Source organism: Varanus komodoensis, unplaced genomic scaffold, assembly GCF_004798865.1.
Source record: "Varanus komodoensis strain SLA01 unplaced genomic scaffold, ASM479886v1 scaffold18_1, whole genome shotgun sequence".
NCBI lineage: Eukaryota > Metazoa > Chordata > Lepidosauria > Squamata > Varanidae > Varanus > Varanus komodoensis.
In genome coordinates this window covers 2,461,637-2,488,922 of record NW_025335548.1, presented here as the reverse complement: position 1 = coordinate 2,488,922, position 27,286 = coordinate 2,461,637, and the positions used below count along the sequence as shown (strand labels likewise).

At 39.2% G+C, this 27,286-nt stretch overlaps 1 protein-coding gene across 50 annotated transcripts in view; it reads left to right on the top strand.

The window, feature by feature from the left end:
* The window catches only part of TTN (titin), a 283,766-nt gene that overhangs the window by 48,686 nt on the left and 207,794 nt on the right, over nt 1–27,286 (top strand). For 49 of the 50 annotated variants that reach the window (XM_044426908.1, XM_044426892.1, XM_044426933.1 and 46 more), the window contains 8 exons: nt 955–1,096; nt 2,613–2,778; nt 3,957–4,188; nt 4,820–5,104; nt 5,216–5,341; nt 5,779–5,967; nt 7,816–8,187; nt 12,042–12,098. In XM_044426908.1, coding sequence (XP_044282843.1) covers nt 955–1,096; nt 2,613–2,778; nt 3,957–4,188; nt 4,820–5,104; nt 5,216–5,341; nt 5,779–5,967; nt 7,816–8,187; nt 12,042–12,098 — 1,569 coding nt within the window. The remainder of the gene's footprint in view (nt 1–954; nt 1,097–2,612; nt 2,779–3,956; nt 4,189–4,819; nt 5,105–5,215; nt 5,342–5,778; nt 5,968–7,815; nt 8,188–12,041; nt 12,099–27,286) is intronic. The other variant, XM_044426914.1, reaches the window with a different exon arrangement.

Here is a 27,286-nt window from a genome sequence, read left to right as displayed (position 1 = left end):
CTGGTTAGCTTTAGACATATTACCACACCGTACTACTGCCACTAGTGGCATTGTATCAACTAGCAGTACAGATTTTAGCCACCATGAGATCTTTCAAATGATAATATCTTGGCTAAATGCTCTATGAATGAGCCTTTTCCCCGCATACAGGAAACTCATTTGCTCCACCTTTCTCATGTGGGCAGTTAAATCAGGAAGCCTCCAATTAACAAGAGATCAGACCAAGAAACTATGGTTGCCACTTTCCAAACAAGCCAGGTTATTGAACTAACTTCAAACTATGGCTTATCATCCTGGCTTCCTCCAATGCTGGTAATTTGTTTCAAACGAAACTGGAAACTCTGATTTATTAGAAGCTAATTCATCTTTCTTCTGTTGTTCATGCATGGGCTCAGTCATAACTTGGCTGATTTATGTGAGATAGTACCATAAAAGCACAGGTTAAAATTTACATTTCCTGGTTCTAGGAGTTTGGTGCAGCTGAAAGCAAGTCAGCAGCTGTCACAGGCTAAAAAAGTTGCATAAATTATAATTTTCAGAGAAAACTTTTCTTTCACTTGGTCTACTATGATTGCTGTTACGTCTCAATCATTGTTTTATGGAATGTTTTTATCTGTTTGTTTTATCTGGTGTTTTTATTTCTACCTTTATTGTTGTGAGCTGACTTGGAAAGGCAAAGTAGAAATTTAAATAAGTAAGATGAAATTTGGTTGTGTCCTTTCACTAACAGGATGTCATCCACCAGTAGAGTGGATTTCCCTGCTCCCTGTAGCTCACCACATCAGCTCTGAAAAGTTGGGGGAATTTCCAGAGCAGATTCAAGGGACACGATGATCTGAAGCAGGAGGAGGAGGGGATAAGAGTTCTGTACAATGTTTGATATAGTCCACCAATATTAATCCCTCCAGAATATAAGATGTTGCCCATTAAGACAATATGCGTTATTTTTTCTAGCTCGCCATATTGAATTTAGAAAACACATCAAAGACATTAAAGTTGTAGAAAAGAAAAGAGCTGTTTTTGAATGTGAAATCTCAGAACCTGACATTTCTGTTCAGTGGATGAAAGATGGGCAGGAGCTTCAGCTTGAGGACAGGTAATTTATGCTTTTTTGTTCTTTGTTTGGATTTTTAAAGAGAAGTTAAGTTTTGTCTGAGAGCTTGTGTAGTGCTAATGACACACATGCAGGACCTGTGCATATGGTGAAAATAGCAAGTTAAAGTATTGCTTACTTAAACTGATTAGTTCATGTGCTTGTCAGCAGAAACAGAAGAGCCATGCTGGGCTAGACCATGGGCCCGTCTAGCCCAGCATTTGTTTCACATAGTGGCCCCACAATCGGGACATGACTCAGGAGTGCAACATCAGCCTAGTGTACAATTACATTAACCCTGTAATATGTCAGTTCTCAGATGAATTGATAATTATCACTCGTGTAAGGGTACATTTGATTGGCCCAGTCTCTTTCCCTGTCTCTACGGGATTCTCTGTCAATGTACAGAGAGGTTTTGCCCCTCGTGACAACTTTTCTTCTCTGAGTCTGGGGCAACTGTCCCCTTGCATTGAATCGGATGCCTGGGTTTCTCATCAGGACTGGCTCTGCCTGAAGCAGAGTGAAGCAGCTGCCTCAGCTTAAGCAACTGATTTGGGATGCTGTGAAAGGGCACCATACTGTTAGTGATGCTATTGTACTTGTTTTTCGGCTGACAGGGAGAGGGATAGGTGCTTCTAAAAATTTCTGCCTCTGGTGCGAAAAGAACCTGACTGCCCTCAGTTACTACACATCTTGACCATTTGCTGCTGCTCCTCAGGCAGCAAAACATCTTGGGCCAATCCTGCCCCGGCTATCAGCTGGGCAGTGTAAAGTTGATCTTTGTTCAGAGGTTATGTGTCAGAGGATAAGTAGGGGACTGTCACACACCGAGAAAGTCACCTTTTTATTTACCCATTATTATTATTTTAAGGATTAAGGAATTTTAAATGGTTTTTAATATCAACAGTTGCATTTTATTTTTGTTGGTGTTATGAATGTTGTTTGTTTATTGCTTTGTTTATTTATTGTTTTATTTATTGTAATTATTATTGTTTTATTGTAATTATTATTGTTTTAATTATTGTAAGCCATCCTGGGATGATTTTTGTATAGAACAGGGTAAAAATATTTTTAATGAAAGAATGAATGAATGTCATTTCCCTGAGCAAGTGATCATTTCATCAGCTCATTTTAGAGCATACAGTTTTTGGTATGCTAAGTTTAATAATCTGTTGCTGTGTTGTTTCTGTGCTAATAAAAATGTGAGACCTTCATTCAACCCAATGATGTAAAGAACTAGCAAAAATTATGTGCCAGTCTGACTGTTGTATTTGTGAGCCACCCCAAAACAAAACAAACTAGAAAGTGGTAATGAAGCCTACCATTTTATTACTCTTTGAATGATGTATGGATAGACCGCCTACCCAGACTGTACCCCAATAAGATGAGGAAGGGAATTGAAAGGAGACAGGGTTCATGTCAGTTGAAAACAAACAGAAAACATGTCTCTATTTGGAGACCACCCCATGTATTCTATATGTTTTTCTTTCTAAATTTCCTTTATTTGGATATTTTTTAGAATGAAACTTCAAAGGGAAAGATATGTTCATCGTCTTCTGATTACTTCCACAAAGATGTCTGATTCTGGGAAGTATACAGTTGTGGCAGGAGGAAATATGTCTACTGCCAATTTGGTAGTGGAAGGGCGTGATGTTCGCATTAGAAGCCTCCAAAAAAATGTTCAGGTATAGTACCTGCATCTGATAATAGAAATTTCAGTTTTGCAAAGCAAATGAACAAATTCAGGAAAACCTAAAACTTAGTACCAAACATTGACTTATCCCCTTGTCCTAGAGCTTGATCATAATGTGCTGTGCCATCCTTCTGATATATAACAACACAACGACAAGAGGAACAAATAACAATTATTATTATTAATTGGTAAACTAAAAGAAAAGCTAAAAAACAGCCCAACAGCCTATGGTTATCTAAAAACCCTGGAATGGTGAGACTGCCCATTGGAAAAATGAAAATATAAGAAAGAAAACTAAAAGAAAGGAAGGGAAATGGATAGGCATAAAAATGTTTTAATAAATAAATAAATAAATAAATAGACTGTATTGAGTCCTTATCAGCCTACAGTGTTTTGGAAGTGGGAATTAGAACTAGGTTTAGGGGCAGGGGCAGATACATAGGATGAAGTTAAAAAAAATCCTCCAAAAGTCCACACAGCCTGAGGTTCTGAAAAACCTGTTCCTTGTTCTGTATGGTGAGTTCAGAAGGAACAAACTAAAAACACCATTTCCCTTTCCCTGCTCCAGACATTCTGTTCCACTAGCCCCACACATTGCTACTAGACTCTGTTTGAGGCTAGAGAGCTTCAGCTATTGGGTGGTAAATAAATGTAATAAATCAATAGTTGGAACTTTAATCAAAAGCATTCTACTAAGGAAGCACTCTGGGGTTCTATTCGATATACTGCAAGATTCCGTGGCCAGTCCTCATCTCTTCTTTTTGAAACCAAATGCAGTGGGAGGGAAATGAAATCCCTGTTTAAGAATGCTATTTCCAGCATTCTCTCATGCAATCACAGTTGTATTAGGAAGCAGAATGGGACTACCTTCATTGGCTCTCTCCCCTCCTTTGCTTCCTGTTGCCCATCCACCTGCAGCAGGAAGGAAAGGTCTGCAGCAGAGCCTGCTTCTTGTGTGGCTGAGTTTCTAAATTGTGCAGGGCCTACACACATAGAGCCGTTCTCCCTCCAGCACACAGAGAGCAGCTGGAATGCGGAATGGGCCACCACAGTGATGGGAGGGCCAGTGAGCACATCCCAACTCTCACTTTACACAGCTGTAATTGCATGACAGCAGATGGGCAAACTGGGATGGACACTCTCTCATGCTTTGCTTTGGTTTACTGACAGGTCATTGAGAGACAACGAGCTGTGGTAGAATTTGAGGTCAATGAAGATGACATTGATGCTCACTGGTATAAAAATGGAATTGAGATCAACTTCCAGATTGAGGAGAGGTACCGCTATGTGGTGGAAAGAAGAGTCCACCGAATGATCATCACTGAAACTAGTTATACAGATGCTGGAGAATATACCTTTTTAGCGGGAAAAAACAGGAGTTCCATCACTCTCCATGTGAATGGTATGTCTGGCTTAGAGATTTGTTTCACTGGATTTTTAATCGTTGTTCTCTATGTGAACAACTTTAAACTATATCTGAAGACACTGGGAGTTGACTGGCTTCTGTGCATCTCAGAGTACTACCTGATGGGCTCAGGCTCATATATCACAAGATGCCCCAGTTAGCATACAGATCTGAACATGGAATATTTGTGGGTCTTCCCATTAAAAAGGAGGTCAAAGTGCACTCCAAAATTGTTGCAACTGACATTTGATGCATGTTACCCCAAGTGCCTATATTGGGGCATCATATGTTTGAATGTCCCCACATCCAGATGGCATGGAAAAGGGTTCTTTCTTATGCTTCCTGATGGTTTTGTTTCCTACATGCAAGACATTTTTAATGAAGGGGGAGATTCAAACATGCAACTTTTGCATGCAGTCTGTGTGGCTAGTCTTTGCACATTGCCCAGGAGTGCCTGTTGAGCTTTGTCGCTGAACAGAAACCAGTCCTCCCACAACCAGATCCACTTTCTTTGTTCCCACGCCTCATTGGCTATAGATTCCTAACAAACTGATAACAAATGTGTTTAACAGAGGAAGCTGGAAATGGCAGAGAACGTATTCAGATTATTGTATGTTTTTATGTGCAGCTCCAGAGCCACCCCAGATTGTAAAGGAGCTTCAACCAGCCACTGTGGAGTCTGGCAAGCCAGCCCGTTTCTGTGCTGTAGTGTCAGGCAAACCTCAGCCCAAGATCTCATGGTACAAAGATGAACAGCCTCTTTCCCCAGGCTTTAAGGTCAAGTTCCTTCATGATGCCCAGGAATACACTCTGTTGCTGATCGAGAGTTTCCCTGAAGATGCTGCTGTCTACACGATAGAAGCAAGGAATGACTACGGTGTTGCCACCTCTTCAGCATCCCTTTCAGTGGAAGGCAAGCTCTCTCATCCCTCTCAAGCATATTTGAAAATGGCATTATCCATGTTTTCTGATGTACGCTCTTCCACATAGAGGCTGATAATATTTTTTTGGTCTTTTTCTTTAGTTCCAGAAGTTGTTTCTCCTGATGTAGAAGTACCAGTTTACCCACCTACTATTATCACACCACTACGTGACGCTGTTACCTCTGAGGGGCAGCCTACTTATTTTCAGTGCCGAGTTACAGGGACAGGTCAGTTTAACAAAATCATGCAAAATGTTTATGCTCCTTGATCAACTGATACAGATCAAAATATGCACACATACACTCACGCACATGCACACACAACACACACCGTGTACACAAAGGCAGAGTAATACACATTGCCTCTCTCTGTAACTTTGTAACCAGATTTAGCTGCACAATTTCCTTGCTCTCTGCTCTGTGTCAGTGGTTGTTGCTGTCAGGAGTAATGGCAGACAGGGATTAGTCTGACTAAATGATATAGGAAATGGGAAAGAATTCATTATGAGGTTGTTGCTTAAAAGAGCAAAATATCACTTTATTTAGTTCCATCCAGAGAAACATTACCAAGTTTTCAGCTGTTTCAACAAGTTGCCCAGAGAGAATGATACCAGAAAGCTTCAATGCATCTCATGTTTTCATTTTGTTTATTTTCACTTGTGCAGATCTCAAAGTATCTTGGTATAGCAAAGACAAAGAGATCAAGCCATCCCGCTTCTTTAGGATGACTCAGTTTGAAGACACTTACCAACTGGAAATTGCAGAAGCGTATCCAGAAGATGAAGGAATTTACACCTTTGTTGCCAGCAATTCTGTTGGCCAGGTGTCTAGCACTGCTACACTGAGGCTGGAAGGTACAATGTGCTGTCTACATAGGCACGCTTCAGTTTTGCATGTGTTTTAGCACTAATATTATTTCTTAAACTTCTATGTAATTGCTGTCATGTCACAGTCTTTTAACTCAAATAATCAGTCCCATCGTCTGATGTCCACAATGTCCACTTCGTCTCCACAGTATAAGACCTGCACTACATCATTGCAAATTTGTCCAGTGTTCCATTCCTTTCACTTTCCCATTCCGTTTCCAATTAGCATTCAGCATGTACCAATGGGGAGGGGGAATCCTCCCTGACAGAGGTGAATGTCCATCTTTTTTTTAATGTCAAATACCATTTTGAAAGTGGCACAGGCCAGGATCCAAAGAACTGTGCCACCAGATTAATATGCTCAATAGGGATTTGGAGGGATATTTCTCAAAATATACCACTTCCCCACATACTTCTATGCTATGTGGTGTACGAATTTGATCCTGAAACCAGAAATACATGTAGATGGCACAGTGCAGCAATGCGGGGCAGGGGTGGGGGGAGCAGCAGCCCTGGGCCTGTAATATCTAGAAATGCAAAATGTATGATGAGTACATTTTAAGAGCACTGATGAAAATGTTCAAGTGAAGAAACTCCCTACAAAATGATGTCACATCAGGACTTTTGCATTAGTATATGTTACAGAGGAGAACAAAGGTTGGATGGGTTTCAGTTGCAGCCACACATGTGCCATGATATCTAGTTCTGGTCTGGGAGTGAGGTGAAGTTTAAAAGAGAGCATGATGTGTAAATCTATTTTCATTTTGTCTGCGCTTTCATATATTTTCACCCATCGTTCTATTATATTATCACGTTAATTTGCTTTAAAATTTCACATATATATATTTAAATACATTTTAATGTATATTTAAATGCATATTTTCACTGTCAAAATAGTAATCTAAATATATATTTTATCTTAAAAGAAGTAACGTGCCATGAATTGCAGTGTAACATTTGGAGAACTGCTAAAGCCCATAGGTAGCTAAGACTTGATCCAAGGAGTGTGGATCATGTCATTTCACAGAAGGTCTTGCAAAGAGTAAATTCCTGAAACAGCCCAAATAGGGCATGAGAATGAAGAACAAAATCAAGTGCCCTTATGGCATCGCCCAAGCCACCAGCAATGTCTAAGTGAGCTCTTTGGATCCCAGCCATGATGCCTTAGCATACAACCCTTTGCAAGTTTAGACAGGAAAAAGTCCTAGAGCTGCAAGCATTCTCCTTCTATATGGTGAACACTGGGAGTTACAGGATTTTTTCTGTCTAAACACGCATAGGATTATACTTATAATATATTAAATAATGTAATAATTGGGCATTGGTAATATTGTTGAACTTGCACTTGGGTTACAAAATTGGAGAGCCTTATACAATGAAAGTAGGAAGGGATATGTGTAAATGCATATATTAACACCCCAATACATTTTAAAAAGCAAATGATCCAGACTAGATGTATTATTATTGTTATTATTGGCAGTTTCTCAGGCTAATGTATCCGGGATGATTTGTAACATATCTTAAGACCTAGGAACTGAATTCACTCACATGATGCCAATTCAAATGTGAATATTTGTGATAGGAAGCAATAATTCACATGTGAGGCACAGACTTGAAAAAAAATGTTATACATTTCATTTCAAGGTATATCCAAATGTTTTATTTTCTGTTCCACTTGCATCAGAGCTAAAACATTGTCACTAGGGAAAGAGGAGTATAGAAATCTACATTGAATCTACAGTGTCAGTTTAAGAGAATGAAAGAGATGTAGGCCCGTAAGAGAAGGTTGACTGGTGTACAGGGTAAGAAATTAAAAGTTGGCATGCTTCTTTTCAGGGTTTAAGTTTGAAGAAGTTACCTCATATACCGAAAGGCATGTTTCTTCAACTGTTTCCATTAAGAAGGAACCCGTTGGCCAAAGGCCCATCTTTATCCAGCCTATTTCGAGCTGTAGCGTATGCAGCGGGGAAACAGTCAGATTTCAAGCCAGGGTTTCTGCTATGCCAAAACCAGAAATCCTCTGGTTTCATAACCAACAGCTAATGTTGCCAACAAAAGACATAGTTTTCCATTTTGATGAGTCTACAGGCACAGCCATATTGATAATAGTAGATGCTTTCTCAGAACATGCCGGGCAGTACTCTTGCAAAGCAAGAAATAGTGCTGGAGAAGCAACTTGTACAGCTACACTTACAGTGACTGCTGAAGGTAAAGCCCCATTTTTGTTCTTAGGGATTCCGTTTGTTGCATAAGACACACTTTCTACACTGTGACTAATCACCTTCTTTTCCTCATTCCACTTTTTTTAGAAGTAGCAGTACTGTCACTAATGTTGATAGTCCAAGCAGTAACCCAATAAACCACTCTTGTTTCTTGTTCTTTCAAGTGTCCTATCCTAGCTATATAGCTCAAGTTAGTCCAGATAGTTTAGCAGACTAAATAAATGCACAATTTGACACAGTGAGTTGTTGGCAGTTAGTAGCATTCTCTGAGGTTTGCTCTACTCGGTTTTAAAGGGAAACAAGAGGCAGGACATAAGAAATGTCCTGTTAGGGTGTCACAAATGCCTTCAATTGCCATGGACAATCACAGAGAAAAGAAGAGACAGATATCTACCACACATTCCCATTACGAGCACATTTCATTTTTCATCCATCATTGTGACTCGGTTTTCTTTATGTATGATGCTGACTAGAGAGGGTGCCCTTAATGAATGCACTGGCATGCTAGGCTTTCAAAGGGAGATAGCATATTTCATTCTCATCATCTATAACATATCATTTTGTTTCTAACTAGGCCCCATTGAAGTGTATTAGGTATTAATCATATGTTCTGTTACTTGATTACACAGTGCAAGCCTTAGATAGGCAAAGTTCTGTGAAAGACGTAAGAGAGTCTATCCAGGCAAAATCAGAAGTGCATATTGCTTCCCCTTTTGCAAAGAAGGAAACCAAAATTTATGTAAAAGAAATTAAATCTGTGCAAGAGCCATCACGGGAAATGGTTGTGCAGGCCTTCGGACCTATTTCTGGAACTGTGAAAGCTGCAGCTGGCAAAGAAGTAGAAATTCATCAAACTTCAGCCATTACACAGAAGTCAGAAAATACCATGGTGTCTACAACCTCAATTCAAGTACTGAGAGAAACTCCACCAAAAATTCTTCTGAAGCTTCATGATCTCACTGTGAGATGTGGCGATACCGCTCAATTTATGTGTGCTTTGGAAAGTGAGAACTTTTCTGACATTTTGTGGACCCACGAAGGAAGAACAGTACAAGAGTCTGAACGAATAAGGCTGTCCCAGAATGGAAGTGTTATTTTCCTCACCATTCTTAATGTCCAGCTTTTAGATCAAGGATTGTACAGTTGTACTATTCGTAACAACTTTGGAGAAGTAACAACAACAGCTATACTAACAATAGAAGGTGGTTATTATGATTGTTAACATTGTGTGACTTATTTCATTTCATTCTCATCATCACTGCTTATGGCTTCAGTCCTAGCTTTTAATTTAAAGTCATAATTTTTGGTCCCACCTCCCCACTATCCTCTGCATTTAGGGCATTATTCATAAATCACTAATTTGCACAGATAATCTGTATAACTTGTTTATAGAGCGGGCTTCATGCCTCTCCCCAGTAAGTCACTGAAGTATTGGGTTCATATCCAATGTATGAGTTAATCATTTGGAGTGAAATGCTGAAGTGATTTGAAAGTGACCTTTTGATCAAAGGGAAGAAGAGGACAGGTCCAGCTGTTCTGGAATTCAATTCCCATCTTTCCCAACCAGCATAGCCAAAGGTCAGAAATACTGGGAGTTGTGACTGAAAAAGCTGCAAGGCAACAAGTTTGCCAAGATGCCCCTAAGCAGATCCTAACATAGGGTTTTTCTGAAATGTGTAATCATACACTGCTTGTTCTGGGAAGAACTTTTTTTTTTGTATTAATGACTATTCAGATTTTCATCATAATCAGACTTTCACATCTTGTTTCACTTTTATTGGCCACCCTAATGTATTCATCCTTACAAGTAAGCACACATGCCATTTAGTTTCCTTTCCATTCTATTCCGCATCAGATGATGGATGCTGTCAATTGTGCCATGCTTTATTTCATCGCATTGCCTCTCCCCTTGACATGCAGTAAGGATGCAGCCCTATAAGGCTGCTGTCTATTAGAAAGAAGCCTCTGATCTGGGAGGTTTCTGAGTGCAGCTGACAGAGGAAGAGGAGCACCAGAGGTTGTTTTTTCCTCTTCATCCTCCTCTTGTTTTTGTTTTTGCTCTAGTTGGGCCTCTGGGCCCATCTGGAGGAGGTGTGTTAGGGTTGGGTGGCTGGAGCTGGAGGAGACAGGAGTTTTCATAGCCTCCCTTCTTCTCATCTTTCCCCTTCCCACCACAAGCATGCTGCCTCTTGACCACTGTGAAGTCCCACACAGCTGCATTTGCAAGCCCACAGATCAGATAGCATGGTTCTTCACAGTGGCTAAAAAGGGGAGGATAGTATTGGATTCCCTTCCCAAAGTCATAGCAGTATCTATGGCCTTGGAAGGGTAATCTGAAAAAACCCTTAGACCCTAGGGGAGTATGCTTAAGTCACCATTGGATTGCACCTATATTGCCCTTAAAAAATAGAAAAAATTGTCCACCTCTGATATTTCCTCCTTGTGCCTGAACATCAATTTGTTCTTCTTCCGAAGACCGATAATGCTCTGGTTCTCTTCTCATTACTCCTGATATGGGAACAGCTGCACAATTAGAAGAGCAGGGGCATCATCTTGAAAGCGAAGCATTGCTGATTTCCTAACTTTTTTTACACATCAGTGAAGAACTGTTCATCTATAGCTGCCCTTCTAGACAATGAGGAAGAAGCTTTGACTAAAACAGAAAATGCATTTGTATATATGCATTGACTAAGTCTAATCCCTCTAATGTCAATGGCACAAATCCATGGATCTAATACAACCTAGCATGAATAAAGCTCTTAAATGCAGAACAGAAAGTAAAAAAAACCCTTAATATTCTATTGTTTTTGCACTAACCTGCTGAACATTCATTTTACCACACTAATGGCTTTTTATACTTTTTTTTGTAAGTATAGATTTTGATTGCAGCAAAAATCTAATCTTATCCTAACTTTATTCTTACCTAGCTAAAGAAGCACAAGCCAGAACAGTAACAAAAATTACCCTTGACTCAGATACTAAAAGTATAAAAACAGTCAAAGAGTCTCAGATTAAAACAGCCTATGAATACAAACAAGAGTCTTCTTCCACGGAAACATCAAGCATCTCAGTATCTTCATCTGAAAGGATACAAGACACCGAGAAACAAAGGATCAGAGACTATTACCCTGATGTTGTGCCATGCGAAGACATTATAGAAACTGGTGCCACCGTACCAGTCTTCCTGGAAGCTCTGCCCCCAGAAACCTTTGTAAAACATGGAGATGATGTCTCACTTTTCTGTGTAATCAAAGGTGTACCAACACCTTGTGTCATCTGGCTGTATAACCAGCTAATAGTTGAGGAATCTGCAGTGTGTTCTTTAAGGCATGATGGTCCTCTGTGCAGTTTAAAATTACTGAAAGTTAATGAGAATCAGAGGGGTACATACAAGTGCAGAATAATTAATTCTGCGGGACAAGCCGAGTGCAGCACACATCTGAGAGTGACAGGTTGGCAACTGCATGTTCCTTCCATATACAACTTCCTTCTGCATACCACCATTGCATTGAAACCGGTTTGATCCCCAGTCTGCGATAAACGACTGTGGATGGCTGAATATTTCCCTCACAGTGTTAAAGGCATGTTAAAGGCATGTTGAATTACCCCCTGTCCCCACAAAAGAAAAAGAGAAAAAGAAGTCCTTTTAAAATGCTGTAGAAAAAAATAGACAATACTTTAGCATACGGTTTCGTTTCGACCTATCAAGCATTTCCTGGCATGTATGTGTATGTCTGTTAGTGTGGATTTTTCTATCAATGCATTACAAATCAAAATTTTATTTTCCCTACCGTATTTCATGTGCCATTGATTAAGCATGACCCTTTTTCATTTTTACAGCCCTGGAAAAAGTGCTTCAGGAGAAGATAGAACAGCAGATTGAGATGGAAGTTAAAGGTACAGTCACCAAGAAATGTTAAACTGGAGCAAAGGGTTAGCATAAAGAAACTGTAACCACTTTGAGAAGCTTCCCTTTATGATGAAGGCAATGAAACATATCCTGAAGCATATCTGAATATGCCGCATGTTTTGCTATGTTTTGAAATATGCTAAGGATAACCTGCACTACAAAAGAGAACAAGTTTTAAAGTCAATTTAAAACTTCCATTTTACAGATTTGCCATCTTTACTTTCACTACATGCTGTGCAGCTGGTTGCAAAAGCTTTTCTTTCCTATACCTTCATCTAATGCATGGGACATGTGAAATTAGGCTGAATTCCTGAAAATGTTTGTAAACTACATGAGTACTATAACATTAATTGATCAACAAACCCTGGGGTTTCATAAGTTTAAGCAGTGGTCTTATGCAAGATTGGAGAGTGACCTGTTTGTTTCTATTGTGCCCTCCCGTTTCATGACATGAGATTAATTCTCCGTGATGAATTTCTTACACTGGCTTGCAGATAGCATAGTTGGTCCATGTTGCTTGCTTCCTTTTTTCTTTTCTTTTTTCCTTTTTTATTTTTGCATAACGCTCTGAAGTTAGTAGCTGTATTAGTTCGAATAAACGCCTTCTCATTTCATTTTAGCAAATTACTTACAGTTTACATTTTTTCTTATCTTTGGAAACAATCTTTTCAATTGTTTGGCCATTTTAATCCACAATGAAAGGGATCAGAAAGGGCGTTTATTCTACTGTCTGCAAGTCAGGTAAGATTCCCCCTACTTCACCCCTTTGCAAACAAAAGAGACTCAATTTTTTTTAAAAAAAATTAAAAGCTTTTCGGGCAGTGAAACATGCACTCACAAGAACATGTTATTTTGAGATTCATTTTTGCTTCTTGATGAAGAAATTTCCACAGTTGGAAGAAAGAACCGACAACGAACGATTTTCGTGTCAGAATCTTTAAAACAGAGCAAGGCGTTGCGTTTATTCGAACAAATATGGTGAGTGAATTTTTTTTATGGATTTGTGTTGAATCTTTAGCATGCACATTATTTAATGTCATTTATAGCTATATCATTTATTTTCATTTTTTCTAAAAATATGTAACAGAAAGAGCAGAGTACACTGTAACGTCATGGCATTCTCTTGCAGAATTATTCTTCAATGAAGAACCAGACTATTCAGAAAATTCAGCAGGCAAGCAAGATCTGTTTGCTGAGTCTGAAGATCTTCTGGGCCAAGAGTCTCTGTCCAATCAGAAGTGTGCAAGTAGCGTCTCATCTATGCATTCCTCGTCTGAGAAAAAGAAACCTTCTTTCAAAGAAAAGTTGAAATATAGATCTGTTTTGGTAGGAGAGCCAGCCATTTTCCAATGTAAATTAAGGGCTTATCCTTTACCCCAAATAACATGGTTTCATAATAACAGGCAAATCCCCCAAAGCCTCCGCCGAATAATGAAGACTGAGAGCCGTTTAGATATGCACAGCTCTAGTTTAGAAGTTAAAGACGTTCAAGAAAGGGATTCAGGGAGCTATAAGATTTTTGCTATTAATAGTGAGGGTTCTGCTGAGTCCACAGCATCCTTGTTGGTAGCACATGGTATGGAACAAAATGCCACATATCTAGAGTTTCTGAGAAAGTCAGAGCGTACCCGTGAACATATAGAACATCTGGTGCAGAAAAGGAGAGATGATAGGCTTAAGGTTGACCTGAGATGCATAGGTTCTCCATTTGACAAGGGGCATGAGACTGAGAAATTATTGTCAGCTTTGTCCCCCACCAAGGGAATTGTAAGGACCATAAGCTTTGAAACTTTCCCTTCTCTAAGAAAAGAATTTGTGTATGACAAGGAGAGGGTAAGGAAAAAGCATTCAGTTGGAGGAGAAATTGAAAAAGAGGCCTTGCTTGATGAGGAAATAAAACTAAAGCTACAGCGCCTTCGTGAGGCAAAAAAAGCTGTGCTGGAGAAGAGGAAAGTGCACCAAGCACAGGGATCAGCTGAGGTACAGCTTGCATCTGTGAGAACTGTGAGATTTAGGGATAATAAAGGCTTGCCTGCCCATTCAGTCTGCACAGGACCTCAGGAAGAGAAAAAGGGATCTGTTTTCCAAACAATAGAGCAAATTAATGACAAATCCAAATTATCTACGATGTTAGACATTGAAGAAATGCGCATAGGAAATTCTAATAGAGAGATTCAGGCACCATCAGAAGAATTTAAGATTAGAATGGAACAAATAGTGGGTCTTTCTGAGCCTCCCCAGATTCCCCAAGAGTTAGATTACAGAAGCAAAAGAGAAGCAACTTTCCAAAAACAAAAAGCAATCGCTTTGAAAGGGTCAAAGGAGCAACAAGTTCCGGAACACATTTCAGGAACAATGTGGAACAAAAAATGGGTGAACGTCACTTATGCCCAAGAAAAATCAGATGAAACAACAATGAACACCAAAGTACAAGTACATGCTGAAGATACAACAAAAGCTGGTAAGAAAAATCCATCACCCCTGTTTTATGTACTATTGACTGATGATGCCAGTGAAATAAGAAAACCTGAAGTAGTGATGTCTGAGACAATCACACTTAATGTTAATGAAACAGCAGCTGTTGATGAGAACAGGGGAGTGAGCAAAAGTATAGAAGCTGCAACACTGAAAATACGCTCCCTTGAAGCCAGAGAGGATGTACGGGATGAGGTCACTGAAATCACAACCACAATCACAGAACCCCCTGTAAAATTGGAGAGCCATCTTCCAAAATACCTGGAGCCATGTGCCCCTTTCTTTATTCATGGAATTGAATCTCAAGAAGTAAATGAAGGGGACAGCTGTATTTTTAATTGTGATTTCCAAGGCTATCCACATGTCACAGTCGGTTGGTATAACAATGACAAACCATTGCCACGTAGCCAAGAATGCACCATTGTCACAGCAGAAAATCATTCCATGCTGACATTTCCAACCGTTAACTGTGATCAGGACGGGCCTGTTACCTGCGTGATATTTAACCAGTATGGAACTTCTACAACTTCATGTATGCTTAAAGTGAAAAGAAAAGAGAAATTGGAACAGGAACCTCTCAGTATATGTAAAGTTGAGTTATTGCCAGACTATACAGAAGAACAACAACTCAGTTTTGCATTCAACATTGAAAGAAAGGATGTCACAGCTTTAGGCACTGACAGTAGAGCAACTCTTCTGCTTCCACCAGTTCACCTTCCCAGACGTATTTCAGATCCCGACCGTCTTTCCCTTCCTGTAGAAATCAAAATAACTGCTCCAACACCAACTCCAGAACAAGATGAGGAACGTAAAGAAATAATTCAACGTGTTGAATTTGTGCCAGAAGAGGTCCCTGAAGAACAAACTTCTGCAGGGGTAAAACATAAATTTAAATTTTCATTTGATGTGGTCCATGAACCCCCCAGAATCATAAAAGAACTTAAAAAACATGTTAGCTGTAAAGAAGGAGATTCAGTTGCACTTGAATGCTTAATATCTGCAGAACCTCTGCCAATTGTAACATGGTTTCAGAATGATGAGGCTTTGATTCCCACTGAACACTTTTGCTTTGAGGAGGAAGATGGCATTTACAGACTGTGTATCTTCAAGCTTTCCATATCTGATGCTGGCACATACAAATGTGTTGCTGAGAACAAAGCTGGGGTAGTAGAAACAATTTGCGATGTCTCAGTAGAACCCACTATGGAAATATTTTCCAGTAACATAGAACAAACTAAACTCAATGCTGTTCAAAAGCAAATCAAACAAGTCCAGGAACATATTGCAAAAGAACATCTGGACTATTATTGTGAATCCTCTATAGGATGGTTGGAAAGACGTTTTGGTGATAAGGCGTATTCTGGAAGTCAGGAGTTCCATAATGTTAGTACACTTGATGTCTCAGGTGAAGAAACTTGCATACCATCTAAAGAAATGGAATCCCAGCTACCTATTTATCTAAATGATGTAATGAAGTCCTTACTTTCTGATGAAACTGAAAACTCAGAATTCCAGATCCAAAAAGGCATAACTAAAGGAAAAGACTCAAAGGCAGCAGAAGAACAAAAAGTAGCCATTATTTCAGGACCAGACTTACCTTTCGATAGCAAGTTAATAGGTTCTTCTGAGCAAAACCAAGTTAAAGACATGCCATTTAAGGAAATAAAAGAGCAAATTTGCACCTTCCAACAGGAGTTAAGTGCAAAGGAAACTGTCGATCCCAGTTATTTCAGTCCTGTGTTAAACACAGTGCCAGAAAATCATGACTTCAGTGAGAAGGACCACTGTCATATGGGCAAGTTAAGAAAAAATTCTCAGGATATATCAACCAAAGAAAAGACAAGTATGCCATATCTGCAAAGTATACACGATGAATTCCAAATTTCATCTAAAATAGACCAGCTTGATTTGGGGGATATAAACAAAATGAATCTGCAAGAAATAGTCAGTGAGCAGCAAGAAATGTTCAGATCTGAAAAAGAGCAAACATTCAGAAGTGCTGTTTCTGACAAAGTGGAAGGATTTTCAATCCATGGAGAAAAAATCTCTCACTTTGGTGAGGAAAAAGAGAGAAAAATATATTACCATGAAGAACTGATAGAAAAAACTAAAGTAGATATACCTGAAATTGAGTTAAAACAAAATCTTTCTGTTGGAGGTAATGATGATAGAAATATTAAAGAACAAATTCAAATGGAAGAGCCCATAGATCAATATTCAGTTGTTGATACACTTGGAATCTCACTTAATGAAAACTCAGTTTATTCAAATGCAGAAAATGCCAATAAAGAACAAAACCAACTTAAATCAGAGGAAATACACACTAAAGAGAAATGCTTTGTTTCTGAAATAATAGAAACTGATATAAACAAGATCACAGAATCATCACATACAACCATATCAACTCTAGGACAAGACATATATTCTAGTCAGGGTATTTCTAGTGAACATGAATTTAGAAAGGAAGCAAACCATACCCAAGAAAGTATATTACACCTGGAGAAGAAGGACTTTGATTTGTATCCACCTTCCATTGATAATGAAACTGTTGTCGAAAAGCAGGAGGAAACTGTTGTCAAAGACAGTTCAGATTTCAAAGTAACAGACACCATCACAGACAAAATAATAGGAAGTGCTGAGACAGAGGTGTGTTACAGTCAGAACATCTGCAAAGAAACAAAACCAATAATGCAAGTTACATTTGGTTTAAAACAACTTTCTCCACCTGTAGAAGATATTGATCAGAATCAGGAAAATGTAATTGTAGATGCTCTAAATTCCAGTGCTGAAGAAAAGGCATTAGTTGGTGACCATGGATATTCTGTTTCTGCTTACTCTGACATAGAACTTATTGACAAAAAGCACATTAAAACTGAATATTCAATCGCTGAAAGCATGGAAATTGAAAAGGAACAAAAAAGCATGTCAGTTTTAAAGAAAATTGTACATTCTGATCAAGAATTTTCCAAAGCAAATGAACCTATAATGGAAAAAATCAATGCACAGCAACATTCATTGTCCCTCAAAAATGATATTATTGATTTAAATCAAGCTTCTTCAGTTGTAGGAAATAATAGTCAGCTACAGGAAACAGAAGAAATAACACAAGTCCATACACAGCATATCACAGAAAATGCACGTCACATACTCCATTCCGCTCAAGGCGAGTCACACTCTTGGGTAACAGAAAAAGTAAATGGTCGGGAACATACCCCCTCTGAAAATGAAGATGTTCATTTCAAATTAGCATTTCTGAATACTGAAAATGTTGATCAACAGCAAGAAGAGAAATTGTCTCGGGAAGAACTCTCTCTCAAATTTTTGTATTCTGCTTCTGAGGTAATGGAATCCTTTCAAGGTCAAGAACTGATTTCCACTCAAGAGATTTCTAATGACAGCCAAGACCCAAATGAAAACAGTGGCCACAAAGAAGTCACCCTGTCCCAAGAAGAACTACAAACTCAAGAACCCATGTTTGATCTAAAAGCACATGCTGCTTTTTTATCACAAATGTCTTTGTTGAAAGAGACAGATGCATTAGAAAAAGAAGCATGCTCCTTTAATCTGAAGTCAGCTTTTGAGATGATGGCTACAGAAACAGAAAGTATTGCAAAACAGCTACAGAGCACAGATATATCAGAAGAAAGGATTTCTTTATGTGAAGAACTTCATCAGAGTTATAAGTTACAGGTGGAGGGAGAGAATTCACAGGAACAGAAAGTGCAAACCGAAGGAGAGATGTCAGTAGCACAAATGCTGAAAATGGCCCTAGAAACCAGCAGCATTTCTGTTGAACAAGAGGCTGTTGCAAATGGCCATTGTGAACATGAGGAAAAGATTTCTGGTGAGGAACTATCAGATAAAGCCTTTACAGGGGTTCTGTCAGAACCTACCCCGCTCAGTCAACCTTTTCAAAGTATCATGAAAGGAGCAGGGATCCCTGAACATATTAACTCTCTAGGGAATATAGTTCTAGAAAGTGATAACTTCATAACTGATCTGAAAAAAGCTGCACATGAAAAAGTAGCTCAAAGTATTTATAAAGTAGCAGAAGAAAAAGCACCCAACAGCGAAGCACCTTTTATCAAAGAAGTAAAAAGCTCCTCATTTGATGGAAGCAATACTGAAAACCTCTTTCATACCCAAATAACGCCTGAGGAACAGCAACCAACTATTCAGGTATCATCAGACACCTCAGCTAAGGAACCTTCATTAGCTCAGTTTCTTCTTTCTTTAAAAAATGAGCCACCTGTATCCCAAGATGAAGCTGGAGATGTAAGTATTCTTAAAGAACAATATAATGCAAGATGCCAAGTCGAAAGACAACGTGAGACTACAGAACCTGTCAGTTTTTCTCTGGGAAGCCTAAATGAAGAGGTTGTCACAGACACTACTCAAGAGCCTCATGTTCCTCTTCATGAAGGAACGGATTTTCCTCTTACCCAGTATTTGCTTGCTGCTGGTGAACAAGAGACTCCTCAGATCAGAGGCAGCCCATCCAAAACTCTGACTCGGGAGGGATCCATCACATCTCTGGAGGTTGAAGATGTTACATTTAGTACTGTGTATGATTATTACAATCAACAGCAAGAGCTGACCCGCCCTTTTTCTCCTGAATCAGAAATGTCTATTGATATTGATAGCATCAGTGGTGATGAAGCAGCGGAGCCTGAGAGATTCTATACACCACCTTCATCAGTGGAGAACTTTGAATCTCCTTTATCTTTTGCTTCCTATCATAGCCCAGTTGGCAGCCCAGAACGGCACTCTACACCTTCAGAGGAGCTGTATTCCACACCCTCAGAAGAGCGGTATTCTACACCCTCAGAGGAGCGGTATTCTACACCCTCAGAGGAGCGATATTCTACACCCTCAGAGGAGCGGTATTCTACACCCTCAGAGGAACGGTATTCTACACCCTCAGAGGAGCGGTATTCTACACCTTCAGGTGTACTAAGTATGGATTCAAGGAGGCCTCCTGCAAATCTGATCAGACAGGATACACCACCAGAGTGTTATCAAACACCCACTGGCACTCTTTTGCAACAAAGGAGTTCTTCTCTTGATGAGCTACGAGCTGAAATGTTTGGTACCCCTTGTGAAGCATTGGAACCAAAGGAAAATGAGATGCCACCTGCATTTATTAAAGCATTGACTAAAAGAAGGATTTATGAAAATAGCACATTACATTTTATTGCAGAAGTCATAGGATATCCCATGCCTGATGTGAAATGGTACAGAAATAAATCATTGCTTGAACAAGATCGAAGAGTCAGTATACAAAAAGAAAGCAATATTTGTACCCTGGAAATCCATAACATTCAAAAAACAGAAGGAGGAGTATATATGTGCCATGCAGTAAATATCATTGGAGAAGCCAAAAGCATTGCACAAGTGGAAGTGTTGCCCCATGATGGGAGAGCTTTAGCTCTTCCTCCTCCAGTAACTCATCAACATGTTATAGAGTTTGATATAGAACAAGGCTCAGCATCACGAACACCATCTCCCCAGGAAATACTCCTGGAAGTAGAACTGGATGAAACTGATATTAAGGAATGTGAAAAGCAAGTGAAAATAGCCACTGTTCCTGATACCACTTCTGATAATCAAAGTATGATTGTATCTCTTGACGTTCTCCCTTTATCTCTGGTAGAACACACAATGGCTTTATCTGAAAGAGAAAACAAAGATATTAAAATTGATGTTGAAATCACTGAGATGCCTCCACGATTCACCAGTCCTGTTGCTGACATAGAAGTTCCAGAAAAATCTGAGGCTTTGTTTCATTGTAAAGTTGCAGGCCGTCCTACTCCAGTAGTGCAGTGGTTTAAGGAGAGCAAGTGCATAGCTCCAGATGCTTGGAAGTATGATATTTTCAGTGAGAATGGAAGTCACAGTCTTAAAATTCAGAATGTAGGGCATTCTGATAGTGGCATGTATTTATGTAAAGCAGTTAATACTGTTGGAGAAGCTACATGCAAATGCATCTTAGCTGTAACCAAATGCCAGAGGTCTATTGCAATGGCAGATGAGGCAGGGGAGACAGATGCAGGTTTGGATAGCCCCAGTGACAGGCCTCAAAAGATCGATTTGCTTGTTGATAATACAATTCAGAATGGAACTCAGACAGAAATAGAATTGGAATTTGAGTTTGAACGAGACATTGATGATTCTCAGAAAGCTGTTAGACTGGTAGCTGTTACAGAACAGGAGCAGGAAGAAGAAGGAGAGTCGTGTGTAAACATTAATTTTGATGTTTTTGCTGAGCCATCTAAAGAAGAGCAGATAGAATTTAAAGCGGAGAGCACAGACCATTGCAGCTTTGAATTTCAAGTGACAGAGGCACCTCCAAAGTTTGTGAAAAACATTTCTGATTGCGCTTCTTTCAAAGGAACCTCTGCGTATTTCCAATGTCTCATAGTTGGTTCACCAAAACCAGCTATCAGCTGGTTCAAAAACGGGTCATTGATTCAGGAGGAGAGATTTTGTATGGAGGAAAGTCCGGGAGGCTATCACAGTCTGACTATAAGGCATTTAGTCCAAAACGATGAAGGAGAATACAAGTGTGTTGCAACAAACAAAGCAGGGACTGCCCACAGCTCGGCTCTATTAACCATCTGCTAAGTACTTCCAAAATGCATCTGCTCTTAAAAGTGACATTTGCACTGTGTTCAGAGATCTGTATGAATATACTATATGTGGCAGTAATTTCAGATGCTTCCTATAATTCAAAGCATCCCTACAAAGGGGATCTACTCTTCTCACCTCATGTATTCCCACTCTTCTAAACTGTTGTTGAGGTTAAGGGATACTTAGACCTCATTCAGAGCTACAGCACTGCTACATCTATCTGAGCGACTTCCAATGACCTGACCCCCTTATGCATCCTTGTATGCATCCTTGTAATTGTCACCCACATGTGTACACCATCTTTGTCTGATACATGTAAATATGACTGTGTTATTTAAAGGTGCACTGCATTTTTGTTAAGAGGGTCTTGAAATATTTGCAATCCCTTTTTTCTTGTAACTGACTTGCTTGGAAGTATACTTTCTAATGCACACTGTATTTTTCATGCAGTTGCAGAAAAGAACTCGAATAAGAATTTCTCCCTCACAATGTTGTATCAGAAGGTTACATTCTCAAACAGATCCTGAATATTTATATCATTTCTCTCCTGACAAAAAGGCCACTGAAGTAACTGAGACTTATACTGATCTCATTCCAAATAGGTCAGCAATAACATGATGCCAGTCAAAATATTCTGATGCAAAGAGAATCAGAGACCAAATTGACCATTGGAGAGTTTTGTCATATTAGGGGTGATATAGAAGCTTCAGGATTTATTTCTCTTTTACCAAATTTAGAAGCACCTGGAAGCTAGGGAAAAAGTGATCAAAAATATACTCGAGATTTTTAAAAATCTAAGCAGGAACAATTATCCCTAGCCCATACATAGGCAGAACTAGAGAAAACTCTATATTTGGCTTAGGCCAAGGCCTGATATCCAGAGATTATTTTAATACTTATAATTACATGCATTGTTAAACCTAGTAGAGCAGAAGGAGGAAGCGAGAACTATGCATGGAGTCTTTAAATAGATGGACAGATGTATTTTCCTATATACAGTGGTGATCCAATAAAATAATATAGGCGTCAACTCTGTGCACATTTAACTAGATCCTCAGAGTGGTTCTGCTCCCAAGTGAACATGCCTAGACTTGGGCTTACAATGTATCCCACACATGTGTACTCAGCCTAAATGTTTGTAGGATTGCAGATTTAGGGGCCAATCCTATGCATATTTGGACAGAAAAAAGTCCTGCTGCTCCCAGCATTCCCAGCCAGTGTACCTGGCTATGGAAAGCTGGACTTTTTCCAATCTAAACATGCATAGGCCTAGGCCCTTAGTGTGTGATCCAATGCTTCCCACTGCCAACATACATACGTCTCCAAATTCAGAAGCTTATGTGAATCTAATGCAAGGTATATAGTGCATTATCTGTGATCTCCATGACTGCAGCACCTCATGCCATATATTTCATGCCAGTTTGGCCATCTGCATGAAGGGCTGGAGGGAGGGAATGAAGGAGGCTAGGGTACTGATAGAGAACTACATAAACCATCAGACCCAGCCTCTTCTCTTTCTTTTCTCCTAGCTTACCCTTCTTCCTCTTCTCTGAGGCTCAGTTGAGCCCCTGAAGAGGCAGCCATCTGGGTTCCTTCCATGTGAGGGGGTCAGGTAGTGGCTTGAATTTCAGAGAACTAGCTCCAAGGTCATAGGAGCTTGGAGTTGGGACCCTGAATAGTCCTATGTCCCTTCACCAAGACAACTATGGGAGCCATAGATTGCATCCCTAGTATATTAAAAACAACTAAAAATAGGGTAGTAAATATATTGACCACCACGGAAAGCATGGTATCTAACTCAAAGCAAGTTGATAAACAATCAAACAGCCTTTTCAAGTGCAAAGAAATTAATCCACAGGTGGAAGAGAATATGAGTTAGTAAATTCTATATATTTACTCTAAGACAGCTACTTTAAATATGAAACTAATTATACTCCTGAGAGTTAAGATAGTTTGTTATTATTTTCAGCACAGATATTTAAAAGAAGCATGATAATTTATACTCAGATTAGTGCATTTATATACTCAGTTATGTATATGCATGTTCTATATTTCTAGATTTTTTTGCTCAGTCTATCATGTAATACCTGTGGTTTTAGACATTACACAGTCCCATCGTGGAATATGTTAATAGGCATTTCCATATAACTAAAAGCGTTAGACTGCTGTTCATAACAGAGAACTTGTTCAAACGTAACAGATGTGTTCAGCAGTCATTTATGGGTTAATTAAACCACATTTTCAGAGTGCTTCTGTGATGTCCAAAGCTGGGCATTTTGGGTTGTTTGTGTGTTAAAAATCCCCATTAACCTAAGAACAAACCAAAGATTAATTTGATTTTTTTAGTCCATGACCACCCCAAGTGCTTGATTTTGGATATCAAGAAACCATCTACAATTGCCATATTTGCAAACTGTTGCTGGAGACTGAAAGCAGTGCAGGCACAACACATGTGCCTGCAAGTTGTGGCTTAATTAACTCATGAATTAATTAATCAATTAATTATCCCACAAACGGCTGCCAAATGCCTTTGTTGCATTCGAAGAGGGTCATAGAGTAGCTCTTTTTAAAAACCTTGTAAACATGCTTTAATGCCATCAAAACTCTCTTTAGTTGTATCACAGAATATCATTTTGCCCAATGGCTGAAGCTTTGGTTTGAAACAAAAACAGCCAGAGGAGCTCGTTGCTTGAGCGGCACATCACAAATAGCAGCTTGGCTATGTGTGGAAGCAAGCCTTTCTGTCTCTCTCCTCGCAGAATCATGAGCAACCCAATTCTCACCACTGCTTTCAGACAAAGTCAAGTCATGCAGACAGATCACTAGGTCTGGCCAGAGCAATTTGGAAAAAGCAAATGTTAAATTATTGTTGTGGCTTGTGAGGCGAAAGGATGGGTTCTTACTGTCCCTTGTTATTTGTTTGTTTATAAACCTGGCACTTCCTTGTTGTCTTCAGATTGGAGAATGTTCTGCTAAAACAAGAGAAAGAGTTAAATAGGGAGGGAAGGAGGCTGAAGATGAAAATCTTCCAACCTATCATGTTTAGTCTAATTTGACTAGTATAGGTAGTTTGTCAAAGCAAATTTTCAAGCATTTTACATGTGCATAGTAAACTATTAGGCATCTATATATAAAATCTAAGGTGAGAGAGAAAGGAAGTGTTAGTGGTTTTTTAGCCATTTCGTGTGAATGGATGGTTATTTTAAATACTGAACTAATTGGAAAACATTGACATAATTGGCATAGAAATTGAAATGATTAAATATTTAGTAAAATAACAAGGCATAGAAATTAAATGATGAGGTATAAGAGAAATGAGAGTGTCTGATCCAACATTGAGCTGGGTAGAAACTGGACAGAATGTTGTGTCTGTTGTCATTCCCTATATAGTTAACTAGCAATTCTGGAGTTAGTAAAGTGCAGCTATCCCTGCCTATTGGGGAATATGCATTGAATGTATTGTACTGTCTGATATCACAAAACTGGAACACTTCCACTTTGGGGGAGTTCAGCTCCACATCTGATCTTCACACTCCCTTTCACCTTACAGTATGTCTTCTTACTCAGAAGGAGGCAAAAAATATCAGTGCAAAGCAACAGTCCTTGCCTTTCTGCTGTGTTGGGAGCACAGCAAGCTGCTGAATGGGTTAAATAACTCTTTACAGTATCATCAGGCAGGGAGACCACTTTCTTGGTAATTCTCCTCTCCTGAGCAGCACTAAGAGAAGCTTCACCTGGAGTCCCTTAAAAGAAGAGGGCTAAATTTCCCACCCCCCACAACTCACCCCACACTTGAACCTCACCTAAGGTCAGAACTGAGAACAGCTTCTGCTCTCCATTTGCAGTTAGGCTTCAGAACACAAATGAAGCAATGGGCATGTGACTTTCTGCAGTGCTCCCATTCTTCTTGATCAGTTCTACAATTTTAAATTGAAGTTCACTGAACAAGAAAATCAAAGCTAAGCGGAATAGCCACCGGGGACTGATTGCAATCAACTGGTATAAATGCAAAATAACTGTTTGTTTCAGTAAAATAACTGCCAAATATCCCTAGTGAAAGGAAAGATGGGTAACTGGACCTTTATCTTCCAAAGCTAGGGCAGTATACTGTTCACTACTAGCACTCACGTAAATTATGTGCTGCTGGTGGCATGTCAACAGCATTTGCTGATGCAAGAAGTTTCCCTGGAAGACCCAAAGTGCCAGCAGAAATGGCACACACCAGCACAACATAATTTATGTCCACGCTAGAGATGAGTGCTGCCCAAAGCCTTTAAGCTATACATTTCAGTGTCAATTCAAATGTCTTTTTTCATACTTACAGGGTATTTTAAAAAGAGAGTCTAAAGAGCTTTGTTTGTTCATATTCAATGTTACATTTAAAATGTTAGTGTATATATTGTTTTAATAAAAGTATAAAAAACAATATTCTTTGTGCTTTTTGTTCTCGGAACGTGCTTTGATTAATTTATTATTGACCTTTCAACAATGCTTCTAACACAAGGGGAAAATGTACTATCATGTGACTATCATTTTATGTCCTGTTATGCACAGCCCTTTCAGAAGTTTGAAAATAAAACACTTGCTGGAGAGATTATCTGATGCTTAGCTGCTGGGGCAATGCTGGGGCGACTTGGCTCGCATACCAACAGGGAAGGCTCTGCGTGCACACTGCGGCACGCATGCCATAGGTTCACCACCGCTGGTCTAAACTATCTGCAGATCCTCGCAATCTACAGGTGACTAGGAAGGATTCGTTGTGTGCATTGAGGTCACTTTGAAATGATGGGTGCAAAGAGAATTTTTCCAACCTCTCATCTTCTATTCCCCATTAGACAACGTTTTAATCTCTTCAGCAAATGTTTTATTGCAGTGTTGGCAATTTGCAATAAATAAGTGGGTTTGGGTTGCAATTTGGGCACTCAGTCTCTAAAAGGTTCGCCATCACTGGTTTAGATTGTTAGATGTATATAGGTGGGGTATAACCTTAATAAGTACCTGCAGTCTGGGAGCAGTCAGCTTCCCAGGACTGTAAAGGTTCACTGGTCTCTGTGAAAGACCAAGGGAACAATGTGACAACTGGGATCTTGCTTTTTATAGGGTTATACAGAGCCTCTTCTTGTATTACAGGCACAGTTCTCCTCCTCTTTTTTGCATGTATTCACTCTGTGCAGAAGTACAAAGTCTTCTACAGTTTTTCTCATACTATATTTCCCTACATAGATATCAACTGTCATTTTGGAAAAGGGAAGAATTTGTTATGTAGGAAGCATGACAAGCATTTTCTTTCATGTATTTGGACACCAGTAACCACTTTCTTCATCTAACCTTGGAAAAAAGAGCTTACAGAAATTCATGCAGAAAAGACAGGAAATATGGAATACCAAAGTGTAAGTCAGTCGTCAGAAGGGAGGAAGGATGGCAGAAAACCAGTTGTCACCTGACCATGCATTTGTCCTACAGTACACAGTGTCTGTGGTCTACATGCGGACCAAAGATTACTCTTAGCTCTTCTGATCAAGACCTCAGAGAAAGCAGTAGTGCTTTCTTTGCTTGGGGTTGAGATCTAAAACATCCTACTTTGGTGCTACCTTCCAGGTTCTCTGGAACAACATGAAAAGAGAGACCATTGGTTGAGCTTATTGATTTGAGGTATTTCTATACTGTTTGATTAGACAAGCTCTCAGAACAGCTTAAATGTTTAGTCCAATTGAAATCTATAGGAGTTATGTTAATCAAGACTAATTTGATTCATTGATTTCAAAGGGACAAGCACAAGTTGATTTTTAAAAATGACAAAATTAGAATGAATGCATCTTATTTCATTTATCACCCTACAGCTATCTGGGACCATATTTCTTTTTTCAAATGTAAAATAGTCCTACAAAGTATTCATTAAACTAGTAAAAGAACCTGTAACATTAGCAAAATCAACAAGTGTAAGTCCTATATTAGCCAGCAGATCCAGGTATTCAGAGTACCAGAGATCATACAAAAACATAAAAGGTAATACGCCATGATTTAAAAATGTAATAAGTTGAGTTAAGCATTATTCTATGATGAATGAGTG